Source organism: Talpa occidentalis, unplaced genomic scaffold (genome assembly GCF_014898055.3).
Source record: "Talpa occidentalis isolate TD23 unplaced genomic scaffold, MPIMG_talOcc4v2.1 talOcc4.5, whole genome shotgun sequence".
Taxonomy (NCBI): domain Eukaryota; kingdom Metazoa; phylum Chordata; class Mammalia; order Eulipotyphla; family Talpidae; genus Talpa; species Talpa occidentalis.
In genome coordinates, this window is record NW_023604861.1 from 8,831,249 (window position 1) to 8,853,238 (window position 21,990).

General features: G+C 42.9%; 1 protein-coding gene across 5 annotated transcripts in view; it reads right to left on the reverse strand.

Annotated features, from left to right (window-relative positions):
- Positions 1-21,990, reverse strand: part of MBNL2 (muscleblind like splicing regulator 2) — a 152,737-nt gene that overhangs the window by 23,037 nt on the left and 107,710 nt on the right. The window contains exons 4-9 of one of the 5 annotated variants that reach the window (XM_054701478.1): positions 19,383-19,583; positions 16,269-16,532; positions 10,002-10,055; positions 9,198-9,351; positions 2,188-2,223; positions 812-906 (exon numbers count right to left, since the gene is read on the reverse strand). In XM_054701478.1, coding sequence (XP_054557453.1) covers positions 812-906; positions 2,188-2,223; positions 9,198-9,351; positions 10,002-10,055; positions 16,269-16,532; positions 19,383-19,583 — 804 coding nt within the window. The remainder of the gene's footprint in view (positions 1-811; positions 907-2,187; positions 2,224-9,197; positions 9,352-10,001; positions 10,056-16,268; positions 16,533-19,382; positions 19,584-21,990) is intronic. The other 4 variants (XM_037528776.2, XM_037528775.2, XM_037528778.2 and 1 more) reach the window with 4 other exon arrangements.

Below are 21,990 nucleotides of genomic sequence, written 5' to 3' on the forward strand. Positions count from 1 at the left end.
TCTATGAACGAAACCTTGCACAGGTGTTTCCCTAGCAGGTGAGAGCTGATGCTTACTCTTCCTCATCCTCATCCTGGGGACCGAGTCGAGGGCCTGGCTACAGTGACAGTGTACCTGTGACTACCAAGTGGCAAGTGGCCAAAGGCTTCACTGAGAAGTAGTACATTTCTGGTCTTATCAGCACATGCATTCAACCAACAGGCTGAAATGTCCCTGCTCAGTTATATCCAGCCCCTGTGAACCTGGTGGCCAGTACTATTCTCCCGTCCTGTTTGGCTCTTAGGCCAAACCTGTATCTGGATGATTGTGCGGTGGGAATCACGTGACCCAGGTGAAGTGGCAGTAAGAATCATTCAGACTTCAATGTAACCCTACGGAAAATGGGGGGTGTTTTCTCAGCCTCGCTCCCCCCTCCACAACAGAGAACAGGGTCTGAATGACCTGAACCCAAATGCAAGCAGTTCTGAAGCACCCAGGGGAGGGGCTTTTTTACACGGTGTCTGTGGCAATTCACAAACCACTGGATACGTGACGCTGTACTAAAAGGAACGTAAGCCTGTCGGGTTAATTACACAATATTAGGTACGAAAACAAACAGTGCAACACAAAACAGAGCTACATCATTATTGGCAGTAAATGTTAACTCTAAATAAGTGCAACCTGTCCATAAATGCTTGCTCTAAACTAATTAAAAAAATAAAATTTGATGGATAAACATGAAAAAAAAATTCTCACCGAGAATTTTTTTTTTAAATATCAGCACTCATTTAGAGTTTGGGATCTGTGAAAGAAAGCTTTAAAAGGAGCAAACCTGATTGGCTGTGGCTGTTGCTGCGAAGGGGGCACTTGTTGCAGGAGCTGCTGCTGCAGAGACAGTGGCTGACGTAGCGCTGTGCATCATGGGTACTTTCAGGAGGGGAACCATGGGAGCAATGAACAGGAGGGTGGAGCGTTATGGTAATAGAAGTGGTGTTTGGCATGGTGAATATCAGAGCAGCAAGCCATCATGGGTTAAACCAGCAGATGGCATGCAATCACAATGCAAAGCAAGGAAGCATGGGAGAGAAATAAAAAAGGGAAAATAGCTTATTACAAGTACAATTAAAGGAAGTTTTAAAACATAATCAGTGATTCCCAGAAAGGCCAAAGCAGATGACTTTGGTTGATGTATTTATAAACATCGTATTTCTAACAACAGATCTTTCCTAATTCAATCTCTGATGGAGGCCATCACAGAGTGTGTCTAGAAATGAAGACGTACCATCCAATCAAGTGAGAACATATGGTGTGCGTTTTAAGTCATCATTTGGAAACATCGCTGGTGCAGAGGCAGGCCTGATTTGGGGTACTCCTTAACTGGGGTTAAACTGAATTTTTCTTTTCGGTCAATTTGGGGTTGCTTGTTTGGATTGTAATTCCTGGGGTCTACTGCTTCTTTGGGTCAATAGATGGAGAAAAATTCCAGCTTTGATGTACACTGGAACACAGTTACTGTGAAACAGCCAGAAATTTTGCCAGTATTGACTTGACTTTACAAGGGACTCAGCCGGGTGTCCTGAAGACGGACTTTTGTGCTGAGGTATTGGAATGTGTGACTTCTGCGATGACAATGTAATATAGAAATTTAACCCATCCAAGAGGATGGGACAGGGGCAGTTATAAATAATCAATCACCAGTAAAATCAACAGTTAAAATTCACATAAGGACAATAGAGCAAGGCAGTTCAGACATTTGTTTTCAAAATACATCCATTTATAATTTTTTTAAAATAAATACTTCTGGGAAACTCTGATAACTAACACACAGCAAAGAGGAGATAAAGGCACGCCACTATGAAACTTTAAAACATTGATGAAATTAGCCTGCCTCTCTAATCAAGTAAGCTTTTATTTTTTCCTCCTGCTAAACCATATCAACTATAAAGAGAAACAAAATACAGATCATTAAACATCAGACTCATACTGCTGCTTTTATGTTTTGTAGCGGTGGTTCTAGTACATTCAAATGGTCATTTTCTTACATCGACAAGTACATTTAAAAAACCTACACGTTAACTCTAAAGCCAAATAAGTCTTCAGATCTATCATTTCCTAAGGCATTTCTACCATCTCTGAAATCAATTTCAAGCAAGTGAAGATATTGTACATAGTAATATCAAAGACAAATAAAAAAAGGTTGAAACCTACCAATACTGGTAGCGGGTGTCATGCACAAAACTGACCCTGCATGTCATGCAATGGAGGGTGGGAAAGTGAATAAAGGGAAAGAAACAGGTTAGCGGTTTAGAGTTAACATTCAAAGTGAGATTGAAGCACAACCAGAAATAAGTAGGGTTAGTCAACACAGTCTTTTAGAGTCATTCACATTTGCGGTACTGACACAAATATATCTGCATTCTTTTAGGCCAATGTCATTCAAAGTTCACTCCTGAGTCGGCTTTTCAACCTTTTCTGCTCGTCTACATCGATAGGACTCTGATAAGAGTGATATGTGATAATGCCGCAGTGTCTTTCCTCTGACCTCCGAGTATTTTACAGACATCATCAAGTTAATCCTCCAAGGCAGGAAGTGGGTATTTTACAGATGAAAAATCTGAGGCATACTAACTCCTCCAAGGTCATGCGGGGTGTGAGTCAAGGGTAGGGCTAGAAATAGAATTCTATTCCTAAATCCAGGTCAGGTTTGGTACTCACTAGATTACAATGACATTATTGCATTCAAGGTTTGTTGGATTGTCAGAGGTCGTATATCGAGAACAATATAGAAATGAGAACAGTAGCCAAGATTCTGTATCCTTCAAATCAAAGGCTTAGGGGTCAGGTTGCATCTCAGATTATTTCTTTGAAAGCCCAACCCTGTCGGGAGGAGGGGTCTGTGATGGGATGACCTGGATGTGTGTATGATCTACTTTCTGCCATGAGATTGTTGTGACAGAGGCGTGGTGCCGGGCAACAGAGACCACACTCTCTAGAGGCAACACTGCTGGTGTGGAGCTGTTAGGACCAGGCTTAGGGGTTTGTCATGAGGGTCCATGAGGGCCTCTGGCGAAACTCCTGGGAAACCTCAAGCTGGTGTGTAAGTGGGGAGAAGGGAGGGAGGAAGGGTTCCTGCCCTGCCTTGGGAACAGTTTCCTTCCCTGTGTGTGTGTGTGTGTGTGTGTGTGAGTGTGTGTGTATGGTGGGTGGCGGGGGGGGGGGTGTCTTATTAATGTACCTAAATCAGAAAATTCCAACCTGAATAAAAACACATGTTGTGAAGGACTGGGGAAAAAAAAAAAAAGACTGACTTGAAAGCTTGGAGGGATTACCTGCCTCCAGTTGGGTTCCTCAGAAGGAAAACCAAGGTACTGTGAGGACTGAGACAGCTGGAGGGTGCGTGCATGTGGGCGGCAGGGAGCTGGCTGTTAATGGATGCGGGCTGCCCGCTGAGGGTTCAGAAGTGCCTTTGAGACACCAGACGAGGAATCTCGTCTGAGATACGAGGCCTTTATTCCCTCTGCCAAACAGGTCACACCCAGGGGAGACTTTTTGCCTGATCTACACCTTCATCTGCAGGTGCCGGTCTACAGTCACCAATTGGGAGGAGAGTTATTTACCTGCGTCACTACTGGGTCTCCAGCAAACATGTGCTAGTGGGTCCAACTTAAAATCTCTCTCTCTCTCTCTCTCTCTCTCTCTCTCTCTCTCTCTCTCACACACACACACACACACACACACAGCCCCTACACAGTTCCCAATCTCTCCACCTCACATCCACAAATTTCTAAGAAGTCACTTACACAGACATTTTCACTCTCTTGTTCCCTTTTATCTCCAATCCTCCCCACTCTGGCTTCATTTTCCTCTTCCCACGCAAACTTCCCATAGACCAAAGAGCTCCAGGTCTCAGCAGTGGGAAGGGCCCTTCCCTCCTCATTCTGCATCCTGAGGTTCGAAACATGCTGCGATCGACCATTCTCTCCATTCTGTCATAACTAGCACTCAGTTTCCTTGGATTTTTTGCGCACACACACACACACACACACACCCATGCTGGAGTTTTCCAGGTTTGTCAGTTCTGGGTTCTTCTCATCTATTCTATACCATTCCCTGGCTTATTGTTCCATAAAGGATTTAAATAATACCTATATGAGTTCACAGCTTCCAGATTTATGTGTCCTGCCCACATCTCTCTTGCGAACTCCAGGTCCTTTCATCCAAACGCTCAACTGGCTTTTCTACCTGCACGGCTCCCAGGTGTCTCAGGTGTAACATGCCCAAGCACTGATCTTTCCCACAGGCTCAGTGTCTGCCCCTCAGGACATGCTAGAGGGCCATCACCATCCATGGAACAAGTTCTAATCTAAATGGAAAGTTCTACCTGACATCACTTTCCCTCGTGAAATTTCCAGGTTTAACTCACCAATATGCCAAGCAATCCTGCTTCTAAAATGCACCCTTTATGCGTCTGTGCATGTCTACTGCCACTTCTCTAGTCCTGCTCACCATTCTCTGGCCTTTCTGCTTCCATTCTTGTTCCCTCTTCCGCCCCCTTATCCATCTTCCCCTGTGTTGGCTTTTCCAAGTACAGGTGCGTTCACTTCTCTGCTGAACATGATTCACTGTCTTTGGGTGAGGCCCCAAAGACAGTCTCTCCCGAGCTCATCTACACACTCTCCCCAGGGCTCCGTGCTCTAGGCAGGGAAGCCTTTCATCTCCATGAACAGAGCCCATCAGCCTCTGTCCTACTTTAGGGCTCCCACAAGCCATCCCTTCCACCTAGAATAATCTTTATCCATCATCGTCCAGGTCTCAGGTACATGTCACTTCTTCAGGGAACTGTTGAGCTGTGTTGTTGTTGTTGTTGTTGTTGTTTTGACCTACCTCCACATGCCATTTATACTGGTTTTCTTTTTTAAATTTCATTGAACTCTCTACTTTTTAATTCATAGTACTCATAAAATTTTGAATCATATACGTATATGAGTATTTATTGAACATCCATCTCTCCTCGTTTACTGTACACTCTGGGAGGACAGGGTTCAAGTCTGTCTAGCCTGTGGGGAATGCAGTAGGTGGTTAATGGGTTGAATGAATGTTCTTAGTCATTAGTGAAAGTATGTTGGGAGCAATTTGTTCCTAAAACGTAGTACCCAGTTTGTGAATGGTTTCATTGTAAAGTCAGCCATGACTGGATTCAAAATTATTCCTATAAATATTCCCTGTAATTCCGGGCACCCCAAGATGCAAGGGCTTTCTTATAGGGTTTCCCTGTGTCACGTACGTGAATGCCCCTGGGACTGTAAATCATCAAGGGCAGCTCTGGGGCTACACTGGCTAGGGCTGGGCACATCACTTCAGCTTCTGTTCAGATGTGGCTGAAATGGTCAACCGAATTAATCTGATTAGCTCCCTTCTCTACATGGTCTAAAAATCCACATAGCTTTGCCATGTATGTGGCTGTCTTGTCCATGCCCAGAGTTGGTTCTAAGCTTTTCCACCCCCGTTTCCTTTCTCCCACCACACTCTCCCTACAAACCCCTTAAATACTTTCAGCTCCAATGGACAACTTACCATTCCTCAAATACACCCTTCCCATCCTATGCGATCCCTGTGCTGGGACACTCCCTATTGGTAAAATCTTCTCTACGTAAGTCCTAAACAAATTTCTGCTCCTTGGAATGTCTTCTTTCTTCATATCCTTTCTCATCACCACCCACTGCCCACGCTGTGGGTCAAAGCCATTGCTGCCTCCTCCGTCACATTTAACTAGCTTTGCTCATTGCCTACCTTGCACCTGATATTTTGCATTTCATTTGGTTTTCACCTAATTCTGTACATTGCATTCCCTTTACTCCTCTATATGAGGGCCCAGGACATACTATGTGTTCAAAAATTGTGGTTGAATTGAATGGAGTAAATTTTGCTGTGTTTTTTAATATAGAGATGCCAACCACCTTGCACCAAGGCATGGGGCAACTTCTGCAACATGAGGAAATATTTGGGCTGGCACATCCCTTGTCCTCCATATTTCCAGTGTAGTGAAATAAATCCAGGAGGGAGTTTGTGGGTCGTCTTTGTTCTGATTGCTTGAAGTGCTCCATCAAAGCACTAATTCTATGACAAAGTCTCCTCAAATGTTTTCCACTTGAGTTGTACAAGTATTTCAGCTCTAGAATCGCCAAGTCAAAATTAAATGGGTAACCCCATTAACAGTATGTTCCACTTTGCAGCATAGACCCAGCCTCAGTTTTTCCATCTGAAAAATGCAAATAGTTATGCCTGCCACTGGCAGAACTCCCTTGAAGGATACTAAGATAATGTCTATAAGTACACTTACAGTAACTCAGAATAAACCCGTCAGAGAAATGCCAAGAATTGTTATGTTGCTATTTTTGTAAGTGTGTGCGGTTTTTGCCACTTTCCTAACATAGCAAAGAAAAAGTATAACTGCTAGGTTAAAATAACTCCTATCAAAAAAAAAAAAAAAGGAAAATTCCCACCCACTGCAAATGTGCTAGGGCATCAACCAGGGAGATAATTATATTAGCATGGCTTGGGAGAAGAATCCCATGTTTTGTACAATATTTTATATTTTAATATCTTCACAGCCTGGAGGCAGAATTCCTAAAATCCAAATTCACATTGGGAGACTGTTAGTAGCATATCAGAAACTCCATCATCACTGATCTTTTACTGGGGCAACTCCCGGGCACATAATGCTCTTTGTTCCGTATTTATGATAATTATTAATATGAAGTATTTATAGAAAAGTGAAAATGTCAGTTTAAAAATAATGGGCCCACCGTCTACCAAGTCACAAAAATTATTTTTAGCATCAGACTTCATTGGCAGAGGTTAAAAACAACAAAGATTAGCACTGAATGGTTATTATCCTCATCATTTTTAAAATTAGGCTGAGAATGTGGCTTGTGAGAACGGAAGTCTGAAATAAAACTGAGAGCCAAGATAAATATTAAACTTTCTTGTATGAATTTAAGTGGAGGAAAGATTATGCTAATTTCCTTTTCATAATTTTTTTTCTTAAATGGGCTAAGAGAAACATGTCGAAACTTAGAAACTGAAATACCATTTCAGAGAAAAAGATTCACATGTTTGTTCGCCATGAGGGTTACACCATGTTACAGGTGGAAACACATCTAGTTCACAGACCTGAGAGGGCAGGGACCCCTGTATTGACTCCAAACCCATTCCACTGAGGGTTGCTGGACACACTTGAACAGTTCTTAAAGATTCCAGCAGAGGGCAGAAGTGCACAACCACAGCAGCCAGTGCAGCCTGGGGGTCCGAATCTGATGCTTTTCATCAACAATAATCAGGATATTGCATAAGGGATGGTATCGCTTCTGCTTTGCATGTCTTTATAGATCTCCATGTAAAATATTTTAAAATTAGGGTCCTATCACTGACCTAACACGTCAGCCATTATTGGACTGAGTGGAGAATATGAGTTAGGGGCCTTCTGTCTCCTGCACGGCTTAGCTCCAGGGTTCCTCGGTCATTCCCAGCACACGGTAGTGGATTTACGACCCAGTCTTCAGAAACAGACTTGTTCTTTTGCCCTTAGTATGTTCTTGCCTGAGATTTTTTTTCCCCTTGTTAATATCTAGTGACAAGGTCTATGAAATAAGACGCTTGTGGAAATCATACAGGGCCTGGGGGTCTGTAATTATTTTTTCCAAGCATGTTATAGCAGGTGGGTCACAAGTGAAATACTGCTGTGCTGTCACTGCTCAAGGCTGTAACAGGACAAGGGTGGAGTCCCGATAAACACCGCCTTCTACACTCAGCCTACAGGTCTGTGAGGCTGTTTCTTTTAAGACAAGAGCAGAGTTAGATAAGGAAACTAAATACTCAGAACTGTCGTCGTTATGGTTATTGCATCTTTACTGTCATAAATATTATCAACAGGCTAGACTTTATACAAATTGTAGACTTCAGACAAAGAATACCATGGACATGTTCACTCAACTCCCTCTTCTGTTAACTTGTGATGTGTTGCTTTGGGATTTAAGGAACAGATAATAAACCTGTAAGTCCAAGCGTGTGGATTCGGATCAACAGTCCTTCCTGATAAAAGTGCCTCTCACTTAGAGCCACCTTCAAATTATTCTCAGGGGTTCAACCTTTTGACTTTGGAACTCAGGACTCAACGGACGGTCTTCTAGCAGAGAGCTAAGTCTCTGGCTTTTGTGGGTTTTTTGACACTTTAGCAAAATTTGTTTATTTTGAGATTATTCCTGCTTCTAACAGACTAAAAGGTCAAGTTCTGGGGATGCTTTGTATCTGAATATGGTGTGTGTCTGTCTGTGGTCAGGAAAATGAATTAGAAAATGGAGCAGGGGAGGGGAGCTGGAATTTTGTCTCTGCGCCTCTATCGGATGGAGAAGTTGCGGACTCCACATATGGAGGCCAGGCCGGGTGGTGACACCTCATGTGCACAGGACTGGTCATGGGAAACTAGGTTCTAGGTCTTTTGCTCATTAGTTCTCTGCCTTGGGAAGTCACTGCTCATTTGGGGGCCTCAGTTTTCTCATCTGTAAAACAATCAACTGGATGTGGAGATCACTAAGAATCCTTTAAACTCCAAGAGTCTATGATTAATTTCATTCAGTTCTTAGTGGAATGACAGAGTTAATGCACCTCAGCGCCTAATATTATCAGACGTGAACACAGAAACCCAGGAGAGCTCTATATATTTGTGAATTGGGTGGAAGTTGAGAAGGATGGAGAAAGAGAGAATGGAAGTAAAAATATGAGTAGAGGATTGCTTTCATTTGAATAGCCTCATTTTTTTTAGTGCTCTGAATAGGAATAGAAAAAAAAAAGATTAGTATTTTTTGGAATTGCTATTTTTAGGTCATTCAGGGTTAAGGACACATTTCAACTGTCACACACAAGAGGACTGACTTACATCAACAGTTTTACTTGGCTTGTGTAAATACAAGACGCCAACAGCCCTAACTGCTCCTTGTTCCTCAAGGGTTCAGTCTGTCACTTGACTCTATAAAATATTTGGCTTTAGAATCCCCGCTGCCTTGCCAGCAAGGGAACGAAATCTAGGCGGCTAGGACAATGCTGAGTGTCAGACTTACTGTACCTTTTCACAAGCAAAACTAGCTGCCACCAAACAGTTGAAAGGAATGAGAAGAAAGCACATGACCGAGGGCACAGGACACAGGACGGTGAGGGCGTACCTGTGGGGATGAACGCCGTGTGCTGCTGCAGCTGGGCGCTGGTCAGAGCCTGCTGGTAGTGCAGCACGCCGGGGTTGAAGACCGTGCTGGCACCATTGCTTTTTTCAAGTGCTTGTCTCTTTGGTAAAGGATGAAGAGCACCGGGAGGGAAGGCCTAGGACGAAGAGGTGAACAGGGTATGTATAACTCAAAGTAAACACAACTTCATTGTCCACAGACATCATCAATCGCAACATTCTTTTTCAAAATGACAGCTAAGGAGATGCCTCGGCCATGCACCTTAATTTAAACAGCGGCAATGTTGGATGAGTGAGGGTTTGTTACTGAGAGCGAAAGCATGATTTCCGTCACCCCAAGGGGTAGCATCTCCACTAAGGAAAAGAAAAACTACCAAGCAGCAACAACAACAACAAAAAAAAAATGACTTCAGCTTTTAAAATGAGTTACACTAGTCTAAGGGGGGGTAGGGGAAAGGGAAGAAGCATTTGTGTTATTATTAATACCTAATCTTTTCTTTAACTAAATGCAGTTTCTCGAATTTGAAGGTTAATAGGAATTACAGTAAGCATTTCCCAAGCCAAGTAATTTAAATTTGCTTCATTCTTTTGGAAAAGGTATTAAAATCGGTTAGGATTCATTTATTTCACATAGTACACATGAAATGGGATGGCTAAACACCTTATTGGATTCTTTTCATTAATTAATCATAATGACTGTTTGCAACCAATAGTTTACAAGTAATACAAATCTCGGATGGTTCTCTGAAAAGCTACATGCAAAGCGAAAGGTGAAAGGTCAAAGTACCAGGTCTACAGATGCTTCGAGAGGTCGCTTCATTGCTTTGGCAGTCGACTGAGTCTTTTAATAACAGGCAGCGAGCACATGATGGCAGTGGGCCAATGGGATTCAAGCGAATTAACATACAGGTAAACAGCAAGCAGAGGTGCATCATGGGAACGGCATTGCATTGTGGATAGGTGAGAAGGAAAAAAATATTCTGAATGCAATATACAACGTACAAAACACTAGGCATGCACAACAACAAAAATGTTCTCTAAAGAAATGAATATTACACCTTAAATTAGTATTGAAGCAAAAACGCATCTACTATACCTTAGTTAAAAGCATATAAGAGAGTAAAATATAGATGTTTGAAATTCAGGAAAGTTAATTAAAACAGCAGCTTGCATACACACCATAAGCATTTTTATATTGCTTCAGAAAAAAATGCAACACTTTTAAGGGCCACAGGATGGAAGAACTTCTGATAAGTTAGCTTTTGACTCTAAAACAATGAGGACGCTAAGTATGAGAGCCAAGTCAAAGAAAGGATATTCTCTTTCATTTTTATAAAAATGATTTTAAATGAAGATCTAGCCTAACAAAATGAAGGGGCAAACTGAGACAAAAAAATTCAGGCAAAAAAATATTCAAACACAAGATTATTGAGGCAAAATGGTTTGGGTTTGGATCGTAATTTTTTGTCTGAATTATGTGGATAATTGTCTCAATTCTTCTCTTCACTCTGCTAGTGTGGAGCTGACAATGTGGAATAAGATTCCAATCGTAATAAATTTTGAATTTGACTAGCAAGTCCTGAAATTTCCCCCTTTTATTCCCTCAGACTGTTTCTAATGACTAACTTATCATCCATTCCATGTTTTCCACTACATATGAAATTATACGTCAATTTTTCTCAAACAACTTACCCGCTTACACTAAGAAAATACCTTTTTAAAAGGTATCGAGTGTCCTCAGTTATCAAAATAATTTATATTTGCTCTATTTGTACGTTTACTATGCTCACTGACCAACCCAGTTAATGAGATGTGAAACTCTTGGCTAGAACAAATACAACAGCTAAAAATAGCAAACAGCTAAAAAAAGAAAAAAAGCAAATACTGCTTGCAATATTAGAACTAAAATAATATATTTAACTTAGAACCATACTTTTGGGCAGATAGTTTTATTCCACAGCTAAAATAAATATCAATATGGATTGATTTCGACCACAACGAAAAATGTTCCTATTCCTTGATAATTGCTGTTAAAAAAAAAAAAAAAACACAAAAAACTAAAACTTCTATGATGGAATTCTATGCAAATAAAGAAATTAAAAGGAATAAGTCCAATGCAAATCAAAAATGGAATACCCCTTTTCTACGTTTAGCACAATAGGTAAATCCCTCAGGTTTGTCTAATAAACATTATATTTGGAAGTTCTGAGTAAGAATGATGCCCTGGGCATGTGAGAGAGTCCAGGCTCAAAATGGGAAACAATGTATGGCATTTTCCTTGGCAAGTAATAGGCACCCAGCCTTTGATAAAACATGTAGAGAGGGTGAGAGACGAGGTAAGGCGATACAGGGGTAAAACAGGGACTCGGGACCGAGTGGGAAGGGCCACAGGCACACAGAGATTTAGAATGGCCAATGCAGGAAATGTTTGGAAGGCAGTTTTGTTAAAGGCCATCCAAAAATATGAAATCATTGTTCTGAAAGTAAAATTGCGAACATTTCAAAATACCAATGAGCTCTGTGATAAGAAGTTTCTTTGTACTGAATATTCTTTTTTCAAATGTAAGTTCACCATCAGCTAACTCCCATGACACCATTTTGGTTTAAAATCTTTGTTTAAAATTTCTGGATAAAAAATGCAGTTAATTTTTTTTTAAATTAATCTGTGCTAAATACAGAGGCCACATCGCTTCTCCTAGAATGCACTGAGGACATTAATTAGGTGGATATACTCTTCATTTTGGCTTCAACTTTCTGGACTCTGTCTTCCCTTCCCTTTGTCAGTCCCTGGGAGACAGTTAGAGGAAGAATCAACTACTGGGGTGATCTCTTCTGATATGCTAACTACAAGAAGGATGATGTCTCCAAAGGTCAGTATTGATGAACAAAATTTTCATTTAACAAAGCATCAGTTAATGAAATCTCCAAGTAGCCTAAGAAATATTAACTATTTTTGCCCTAGCACAATCACCTGGAGGGGTAATATTCTCTTTTTTCCTGCCATGGCTCCATAAAACTTAATTTCCATAGAAACTGGAAAAATCTAGGAAGAAACTGAAAGCTCTAAACTGGGCTGAACAGGGACAGGCGATCTTTTCTCCTACTCCTCAGGGTGGTTATCTTTGCCTTCAAGGAAATGGAAAGGTTTTGAAGGGTCAAAAATACATATTAATACTCTGCACAGTTCCCACGTGGAACACAGACTTTTTTTGTTATAGGATATTATTTGACTGTTGGCATGTTTACCCCTAGGAAAGATCTTCAGGCTGAGAACAGACCTTAGAGATCACCAAGCCTGGTGGGGCTTAGGAGCTCCCTGAGGCCCCTCTGGGAGGTTCCTCTAATTGAGCCCCTTCCCCTACCATGAGGCACCTGTTGGTCTCACCCACATTTCTGATCCTCTGCCCCCTCTGGGCCTCCTCCAGCTTTGTGTAAATGAATAGGGTAGTAGGATAAGGTCCTATATGCAGCTAGTTTTTTTGTTTGTATCAAAGATACCCCACTTCTGGCTGACGCTAGAAAAGCAAGGACACACGGTAGGTGGCACAAGCAAGGACCAAATCTGGGGCCAAGAAAGCACAACAAGTGACCAGAGCTGCCTTTTCCACATGAAAGAGAAGGAGGTGGACAGCAGCATGGAACTCAGTGTTTCCATGCACGTTTTCCTGAACAACTGAGACTCATCCAGGTGATGGCAACTGATCCTGTTTCCTTTCACCTCCTGGTTAGTTACCCCATTCTGGTGTGTGTGAAGAAAGACTACGCGCTTGAAGATCAGATACCCTATTTGTTAAAAATGACCGAGAGGCTCTGTCTAGCTTATTTCCACATTGAACAAAATTCTGGTGAGGGTGATGCTCACATTTTAAGAGGTATTGTGAAAGAAAATAGGCCTTAAAGGAAATCAATGTCTCTGTGGAATCAAAGCTTTAAATTCATTTTCAGGGTCCAATTAATCAAAAGAAGGCAAGATCCCTGGACGATAATCCAAACTGCGCTATGGAACAGGGCAAATGAAATCTCAAGATCTTCCACAGTGATCGTCATTCCCATTTGTCGTATGATATGAGGAAATAAAATAACGATTCCTCTTCAGTGTACTCAGTAATCCTGCACCAGGGAAGGAATGCCTCGACTTCATCCAAGTGCACCCACACTGGTTTCCAACACCCCATAACTCCAACTGCATGGACATGACAGGTGCAGCCATTTTCATGTCGTTGTCAGAAGGAATTGCTTTTGCTCTGAAACTACATTCCTTTGGGTTGTATTTGACGAAGCTGCAACAAGAGTCCCTGAAATATCAGAATTCCTAATTTGGGTGCGGTGTAACAATCCAAGAAACTATGGTAACGAGGTCCACAGACCTCCTCTGTGGGGTCCTTGGCGGGAAAGATGGACCCGCAGGGAAGGGCAGGGACAGAGCAGGGAGCAATCTCCATGTGAAGATCTGAGGCTGAGCACGACCTGTTCTAGTGAGGGGCCTGTCCTTCTCTTACCCTCTTCAACCCCAATCATCTTCCCCTGAAAAACACAGGAGGGGTGACTTGTAAGCGATGGAGTATGTATTGACAGTGGATGTTAGAGCTGGTGCTTCTAGCAAGCAGGTAGATAAGATCGAGGCCCAGGTAAATTCAGGGCTCAGCTCTAAGTTCAGTATTAGTGCCTCGCTCAGAGGTGGTTTGTTATATTAGCAGGATTTGAGATACAGGGGCTAATCTTTTCCTATTCCTTGAACCCTGTTGCACACCCAGAGCCAGGGCCGGCCACTGTGAGCCAGGACGAGCCAAGTCCAGGAGGCGATTACTCTGATCACAGGACAGCTGCCAAAATGACCCTTCATTTTTTCTCCTGCTAAACCCAGTGGGTGTAGAAGATACTGTTCCCTCTCTTTCCAAAGATGGAAACTGTATGTGCCAACAGGTGGGTGTTCAAAGCCAGGGCTGGTGCTGTGTGGACAAGCTGGTCTTAAAGAAGAGAAGCAGAGGAGGCGAAGAGGGGCCTGCTGGCATTCAGGTTCCTGGATTCCCATCTTCGAGCTCGATTTGACCATCACTTTCTTGGGAGACATCAGATCACCACATGATCTGATCAGGCCCAACTGTTCATTTATTTCGGTGGGGCTGCGTCTCTTGGGAGAGTCCTGACTAGCGGGTGCCCTGAGCACCTGGTTTTGATGTGCTCATAACCAGGGGAAGTTATGTTCTTGGGTCCAAAGCTCAGCACACCAATTAGGATAAATTGGGGTTGGCCTAGAAAGATGATGCTGAGAGAAAACTTTTACTTCTCACAGAATGAGAACTTCACTAAGATGTCCTCCCCACTGGAAAAATTGATGGACCCCCCCCCCACCATGTGCTCTCTCTAGAATTCCTTTTTCATAGTCTTGAGTTACTGATCTACTCTCATCCTCCCTCAACCATCTCTCCTCTCCCCAGTACCAGTGATCAGTTTTGAGAAACAGTCTTTTACTGGAACAACAGCAAAAAGGTATGTGTGTGAGTGTGTGTGTGTGGGGGGGCTTTCTCCAGTGTGTGTTAACTCACATGGAGATAGGCACCACCCCCCATATATAGAAACACACTCAGAAATGAGTGTGATGTCCTTGACAGAGGATGAGGAGCACACAAGGACTCCAAGAAGAGGCGCTGAGGGAGAATGGTGCAGGGACTTATACCCCAAAGGTCTGCACAACCCCCCCCCACTAAAGGCCATCAGAGGGGGCAGGCTCCGTACCCCTCTCTCACTACCTTGTTGTGTTTTGGGGCCTCGAAAAGCATTTGTGGAAGGAACATTGACTAATGATGAACTTACATTTTGACCAGTTATTAAAGCATTGTGCATTAAACTATGCCTTTCACCTCAGAAGCCTCATCTACCCTTCCCAAGGGGGAGCTGGCCATAGAGTCCTCCATGCCCCACTGAACCCCAATATGCATTTAATCAGGTTTTACTGAGGAGGCTTATCTCTCTTGCTTACTAAACTCCAAGCTCTGTGCCTGAGGCGTGGCCCACATCATTAAATGTTCTGAACGGACAGAGGAGTGCACAGCACCTGTGATAGTTTAAACTTGACTCCTTTAAGCTGCAGAGGTCAGATTAAAGAAAAAATAATTAGAAACTTCTACAGCTTAGTGCAGATGTTCTCACCTTGACTACAATTTGGAATCACCTGAGAGCTTAAAAAAAATGCCACTGCCCAGGCCTCCTCCCCACCCCTTAAATAAGGAGCTTTGAGTGTAGGTCTGAGGATGGTCAAACCTTCCAGAGCCCTCAGATTCCAGATGCAGGCGATTCCAAAATGCAGCACGCCGGAGAACCAGCCTTCAGAGGTGCTTCTCCAATGCTACCGTGTATGCAGAATACCTGGGGCTGTTTTAAATTTCCATTTCAGATCCCAAAGGTTTGGGCTGGGACAGAAGATTCTGGGGCTGTGACAGGCTCCCAGGTGGCACTGATGATGGCACTGCTGGTCTCAGAGGGCGCAGCAGTGACTCAGGGGAGCGAGGCTGGGTTACAGGTTTGGCTTTTTTCTTTCTTTTGTGGAACCGGCCAGGACGGCTCCATTTTCATCTGTTTCGTGACAATGTTCCGCATAAAAATTTCCCTGCAGTGGGGGCGGGGGCGGCAGAGCCCGAGACGCGCCCTTGTGCCCAGCCAAGGTGGGCAGCCGCCAGGGCTGCGCGGGGAGCCGGGCCCCCACCCCCGGGCCCCTGCGCGGGGTGCGGCTGTGGGGCCGCAGCCTCTCGGCTCTGCTCGCCCGCGCCCCGGGGCCCCCTCCCCGCTCCAGCCCGGGGCCAGGCCCGCGCGCCCGGGGCGCAGCAGGACGGGGAAGGCGCGGGCGCTCGCGCCGGCCACCTGCGCCTGAGGGATTTACTTATTGTGCCGGAGAAGGGAGGGGGGAACAGAACAGAACAGAAAAAGGAGAGCAACCACCGAACTGCGCAGCGGAGCAGCAGGGACAGCAGCCTCCCCGATGCGCCCCGCGCTCCGGGGCGCGCTCGGCTCCCCGGGCCCCGGCGGGGAAGGTGCGCGGCGGGCGCGCCCCACTTACCATGACTGTGGCCGCGGCCGCGGCTGCCTGGGCGGCCACCGCGGCTTGGTTGGCTTGGTGCTGCGCCGCTTTGATTTTGGCCTGCAAGTGTGCAGGAGGGTGAAAATATTTGCATTTCTCCCTCATGCAACGCCCCTTTATGTAATCCATACAAACGGTTACGGTGTTGTCATTCGTGTCGATCATGGTGCTGTCGGCCGGGTGTGCAAAGCGGCAGTCGGTCTCTCCCCGGGCGCAGTTCCCGCGCTGGAACTCCCTGCAGACCTGGGACACGGGAGAAGAGCAGAGGATGCAGCCGCGGCCTGCAGGCCTGCGCCGAGACGCCTCTGCCAGCGCAGCCCTTTGTGGAGCCGTGTACTAATTACGCAACACGAATAAAGGCCTGTCCTGTCTTTGGCCATGGCTTTTGTGCCCTGGGAGGTAAAATTTCGATTACCCAGCATTCAAGCTCTCAGAATCCTTGGAAAACGAATTTTGGGTTTTGCTGCACGCTCGCTTCTGGGGTGAGAATCTGTACTGAGAAAAGTCAGCCCGAAGCTGCAGCTTAGCTAAAATAACAAAGGAAAACCACAAGGCGCCTGTTGTCCTTGAACATGATAGTATATATGCATTTGGAGGTTATGTATGTAATAATTTGGATAGATATTTAATTCACATATATAATTTGTATGCATGTAATTTGGATACACATAATTTGGAAACATAAATATTTTGGGAGATACACAGATCTATATGGCTATGTCTTTATCTATAGATCTCTAATCGCCTACCCTGACAATGCTAGATGCTCTAGGCTTTCTCATGAGGGATAATTTTGCCACCCATCAAACCACTAGGTCCTAGCTGCACACCCCAAAACAACTGGGGGGAAATGGACTAACTCGTTCCTCTTCTGTGAGCTAGAAAGTGGGGATGGCGAGAACTTGAATATTCCTGTTTTCACTTAGGTCTCCTCTACTCTGGAGAGAGAGTTTATAATCATAAATCAGAAGAAGCACAATGTTTAAGAGACCAAAACTTTCATTTTAAGGCCACTCTGATTATTTTTGACAATACAGAAAGAAGATGAAGAGTAAAATAAAAATGAATAAAAAGGAGAGAACTATGGAAAGAGATCAAGGGAAAGAAATAAAAGGGGGAAAGTAAATCGAGTTTGAAGTGTTGCTGTTTTTTCTCTACTCCTAAATCCTTATTTGGAAACCCCAACGAATGAAAGTGCCCCATCTTCTCACCCGGTGGTAGATCAGAAATTTACTGTAGAAATTAAGTTTTCTTTAGAATTGAGAAGTTTAGAATTTATTAAATAGTATTCTTCAATCTGCTTTGAACAGATAACATGAACAACATGTTTTTACTGTTGTTATACTGCTTTACTGTTACTGTTATACTGTTTATAAACATCATTAGGAAGGAAGGATCTGTACATTGTAAGGTTTTTGTAAATGTTAGGCTCTGATTGCACAGTTGGTATGTTAAAGTGATAATTCACATCTTGATTGTCAGTGACATTATGTGAAGGTCACCGATATGACCTTTACTGATGAGTAGCCACATGGGTTTCAAGGGTAAACAGCTAGAAGACAAAATTGCTCAGCTTCCTCAGATACTGGATATTAGCCGAGATGCCATATTTAGTTCATGAGATGTACAAAATAAAAATTACTCAGGCGTTTCCACAGACTTTGAGGAAGCCTTCCTCTCTAAATGGGATGGCACCTGCCTGAGGCCGGCCTGGGAGTTGTGGGGACGGTTATGGGAGGTTGTGGTGAAGGTTGTGGGAGGTTGTGGCCCAGATGCGTGTACTGAGGGTATCTGCCTGTTTGCAGGCAACTTCGTTCCTGGGTTGAAACGAACTGAGAGCTGGCTCAGCTGAAATCACAGTGAATCATCTGTACATATGTCCCGGTCTACAGTCCTGTTGGGAAGGACAAGTTGTTCCCCACTCAGCTGATTTAATTTGTTTTCTGCAGCAGTCACGTACTGAGCACCGAGGCTGCACGGGCCCAGCAGGTGGCGCGCCAAACCCTTTTCCAGGCCCTCGAAAGGTCTGTTCATAGTCAAAGGGAAAAGGCCTTTGCTGCTCTTCTCAAGACTGCAGCTATTGGAGTGTACAGACTTCTCATGTGGGGATCCAAATACCCCAGATTGAAGCCGATATTAGACAGCAACATTTCATTGCCCTCAAGACTTATTGGATAAAGAACTTATTAAACAAATGCACATTGTAAGAACATTCTCAAATGAGTCAACATGAAACTCAGTGTACTTCTAAACCATAGGAGTAGCACCCAACAACTTAATTGGTAGTGGCCTTAAAGGAACTCTTTGAAAAATCTCTTGGAATCTTAACTTAGCCATAGACAATCCCTATTAGATGTTATAAGCTATAGTAGTAAGAGAAGTGGGTGAATCCCCAACTCTGCTTGAAGAGAAATGGTAGCCAGTGAAGTACAGAGGGGTTGGCTTGATTCACAAATTGTGTTTTATAAAAATATGATTCTCTAAAACTTTATAGCACACTTGACTTTAAGACAATGAAAATATCTGAATTATTAACTAAATTTGTCCAACCTCCATTCCCCCTCACCTACCAATGGCACAAACAGAACTGCTCCTCTGAGACCCCAGAGAATAGCCATACTCGTTCTTAGAATACCGTATTATGATAGCTCTAGTTGGCATAGTCCTGATGTCCCCCATGTCCTCACCGCTGGGCTCCTGGCTGGCTTCTTCTCAGGCCTTTCCAGGCTCTAACAAAGGTTAACATCTGGCCCAACAGAGGCCTTTGGGAACCATCCCTGGTGCCAGCATACTGACTGATGCCATGCCCCAGTGGTCTGTTAAATACTCTGCTCCTGAACATACATTCCATGCTAATTGTTCCTTGAATTAACTGTATTCTTTTCCCACAGATGAATGTCCTTTATACTTGGCCTTAAATTCCAACCATAGAATTCCAAATGCATGGGTTTTAGAAGAGTGTGTGTGTGTGTGTGTGTGTGTGTGTGTGCGTGCATGTGCATGTGTGTGTTTTCAAGGCTGATTTAGTATCTCTCCAGCACTCACTTTCAAAGTTCACTAATGCATCTCAAACCACAAACACAATGGAAGTACCTCCAGTTTGTCAGTCCTGAGAAGTTTCTGAGTTGCAGTTGAGCCCGGGACAGTGACCGGTGGACTTCCGGGAACAATAACAGGTGTGGTGGGTAGAATTTCCGTTGGAACTAACCCAACTCCAGGGGTTACAGGTGCTAAGTAAGGAGCAAAGCTAATCGCCGTATTTGTCCCTATGGCGGGACCCACAGGAAAGGTAGGCTGTGAAAGGGAGATAACACAGGAAAAAGAGGTCTTCAGAATAAAGCTTTCAAAGATTACCAGCAAGCGTCATTTGAGTACCATTTATTCAATGTATACACGACTCTGTGTTAGTTGCAGAAATCAATGCTGAACTGTGAAAGTCCATTAAACTTCCTTTTTTGTTTCGTTTAATGAAAGTGAAATCCGTCTAGATCTTCAGTCTCCCACTCCATACACTGACACAGAAGGACACCATCGAAACCTAATTACAGGGAACAGGTTAAACTTTTATTCCTACGCAAGTGATTTCAAGAAAAGAAAATAATAATTTTCACTCTAATGTTTCATCATTCCAAACTATTGAATGCTATAACACTAAGGAAGTAAAAGCTGTTAGTACTGACTCATAATCCTTGACTTTTTCCTACATAGCTTTGAAAGAAAGAGGTGAAAAATACGTAATGCATAACTTGATTTGATCAAGTTTATTCATTCTCATAAGTGGAGATGATTTGGGGTTTTATCTTGCTCAGACTTACCAGTAGGTTTCTATATTCTGTCTCCAAAATGTAATTCCCAACATTCCGATGCAGTTTTCATAGAGACTGCTATTTTTTGGCTCTATCTCAGGCATGTCTACATGCAGGGCTCCCTTCCTGAAGGCTGGATGGAAGAGTTTGAACTTAAAAGCCGGCTTGGGTTTCGAGGTCTCAGAATCAACACAGCAATGATAAAAGCACACAGCACCTTGCTAAACTTCCCTATCACTACATTCCTTAACCAGGAATAAGAAGAAATGCACGAGGGGTTTGATGGAATGATTATTTTTTAAAGCTCCACCTAAAAATAGGCCTTTTAAAAAGGAAAAAAAAAGTGTACATATAAGAGAACAACAAACTTTATTTTACTATTAGAGAAAGAACCAACATTGAAATCTCAAGTTACTAGAAACAGAATTTTCTTAGAATAAATTGTGCACAAAATTGGACCTGAGCGGTTTTGTTTATTCTTTTTTTTTTTTTTCTTCAGTTATGGGATGACTTATATCCTATTTATTTTGGGGATTAGTTTTCAGATACTTGCAGTCACATGTTAATTCAATTTGCTCACATTGAACTTGGCTGATAGCCACAGCATGCTACTTCTCTATTTATACACTGTGGGTAACGTTCTTGTTGTCTATTTATGGATCTGAATGAGTTGTTGAGCATATGGGAAAAATAACAATCTATGTTTATTAAACAATTTTTTTGTTTACAGCAATAACAGAAAAATATCTCCTATAAATGATCATGTTACAAAACAGTGAATTATTGAGAGTTTGTGCAGAGTGATCTTGGAGAAGCTGAAAAGTCTTCATTGAAGTGGTTAGAGACAATTCTAATCGCCTTGTAGGGCCTGCTGCTGCCCTCCCCAGAGGAGTTCTTGGATCTTTCTTTATGTCTCAGACATAAAATTCACTTTGGGAGAAAGTTGTAACATGAGGCCTCAACATGGGAAAGAGATGGCTGTTAGCATTCCTTTCCTTCGTTGACATTCTATAAAATTTTACATGTATGTTTTCCATTTTCAGCCATTTGAATTATAATTACAGAAAGTTTTGGTTTTCAGTAACTATAGCTTTTATAATTTAGTGCTATTTTAAAAATCCAAGTGAATTATATGGCACAAGGGCTATTTAATGTCAGCATTAAAAAAATCAATTTTGAAAGGTCATAAATCACAACAGATCAGCGAATCAAGGAACCAGCTATATCAGAAATGTCTGGAGGGGAATTTTCTAAATAGAAATATCACAAATTCTGACTCAATGGATCTAGACGGGGCCTTGAAATTTTCATTAAAAAAATTTACTGCCTGATCTGTGGGGCCAAATTTATGGATCACCACTATAGACAAGAAGTGAAAATATGCACTAAAAAAAATTCGACATGTGTCATTTAACCCTGAGACTAATTGTCAAAGTGAACATTTAGAGCAAAGAACAATCCCCCTACACTCCATTTTTGACCTTGTATAAAAGCAAATTCCTAACCCTCCCTCCTGTGGGTCCTCTGAAGCCAGGGCCACTGCAGGACACTAATACTGCTGAAGCCCTGACTACAAGGAGAGTACTGGAACTGCAAATCATGTTCCAAAAATCTTTTTGGATACCAGTTAGTCCATTAGCTAAATTTTGCTTTCCAAAATATTTAATCAATGACCTGTTCATTTAATTTCATGCTCTAAAATGAACGTCGCCATTTGATTTATTGATGCCTTTTGTTTTATTTATTGTTATGCTATAACAGCTCACAGAGACAGTATTATGTCAAAGTAAACACAAATTTTAGACTGAGAGACCTGATTTCAAATCCAGAGCCCTACCAGTTAGTCACCTTTATCCTGGGTGGGAAATTAGCCTCTGGAACTTCAGCTTCCTCAT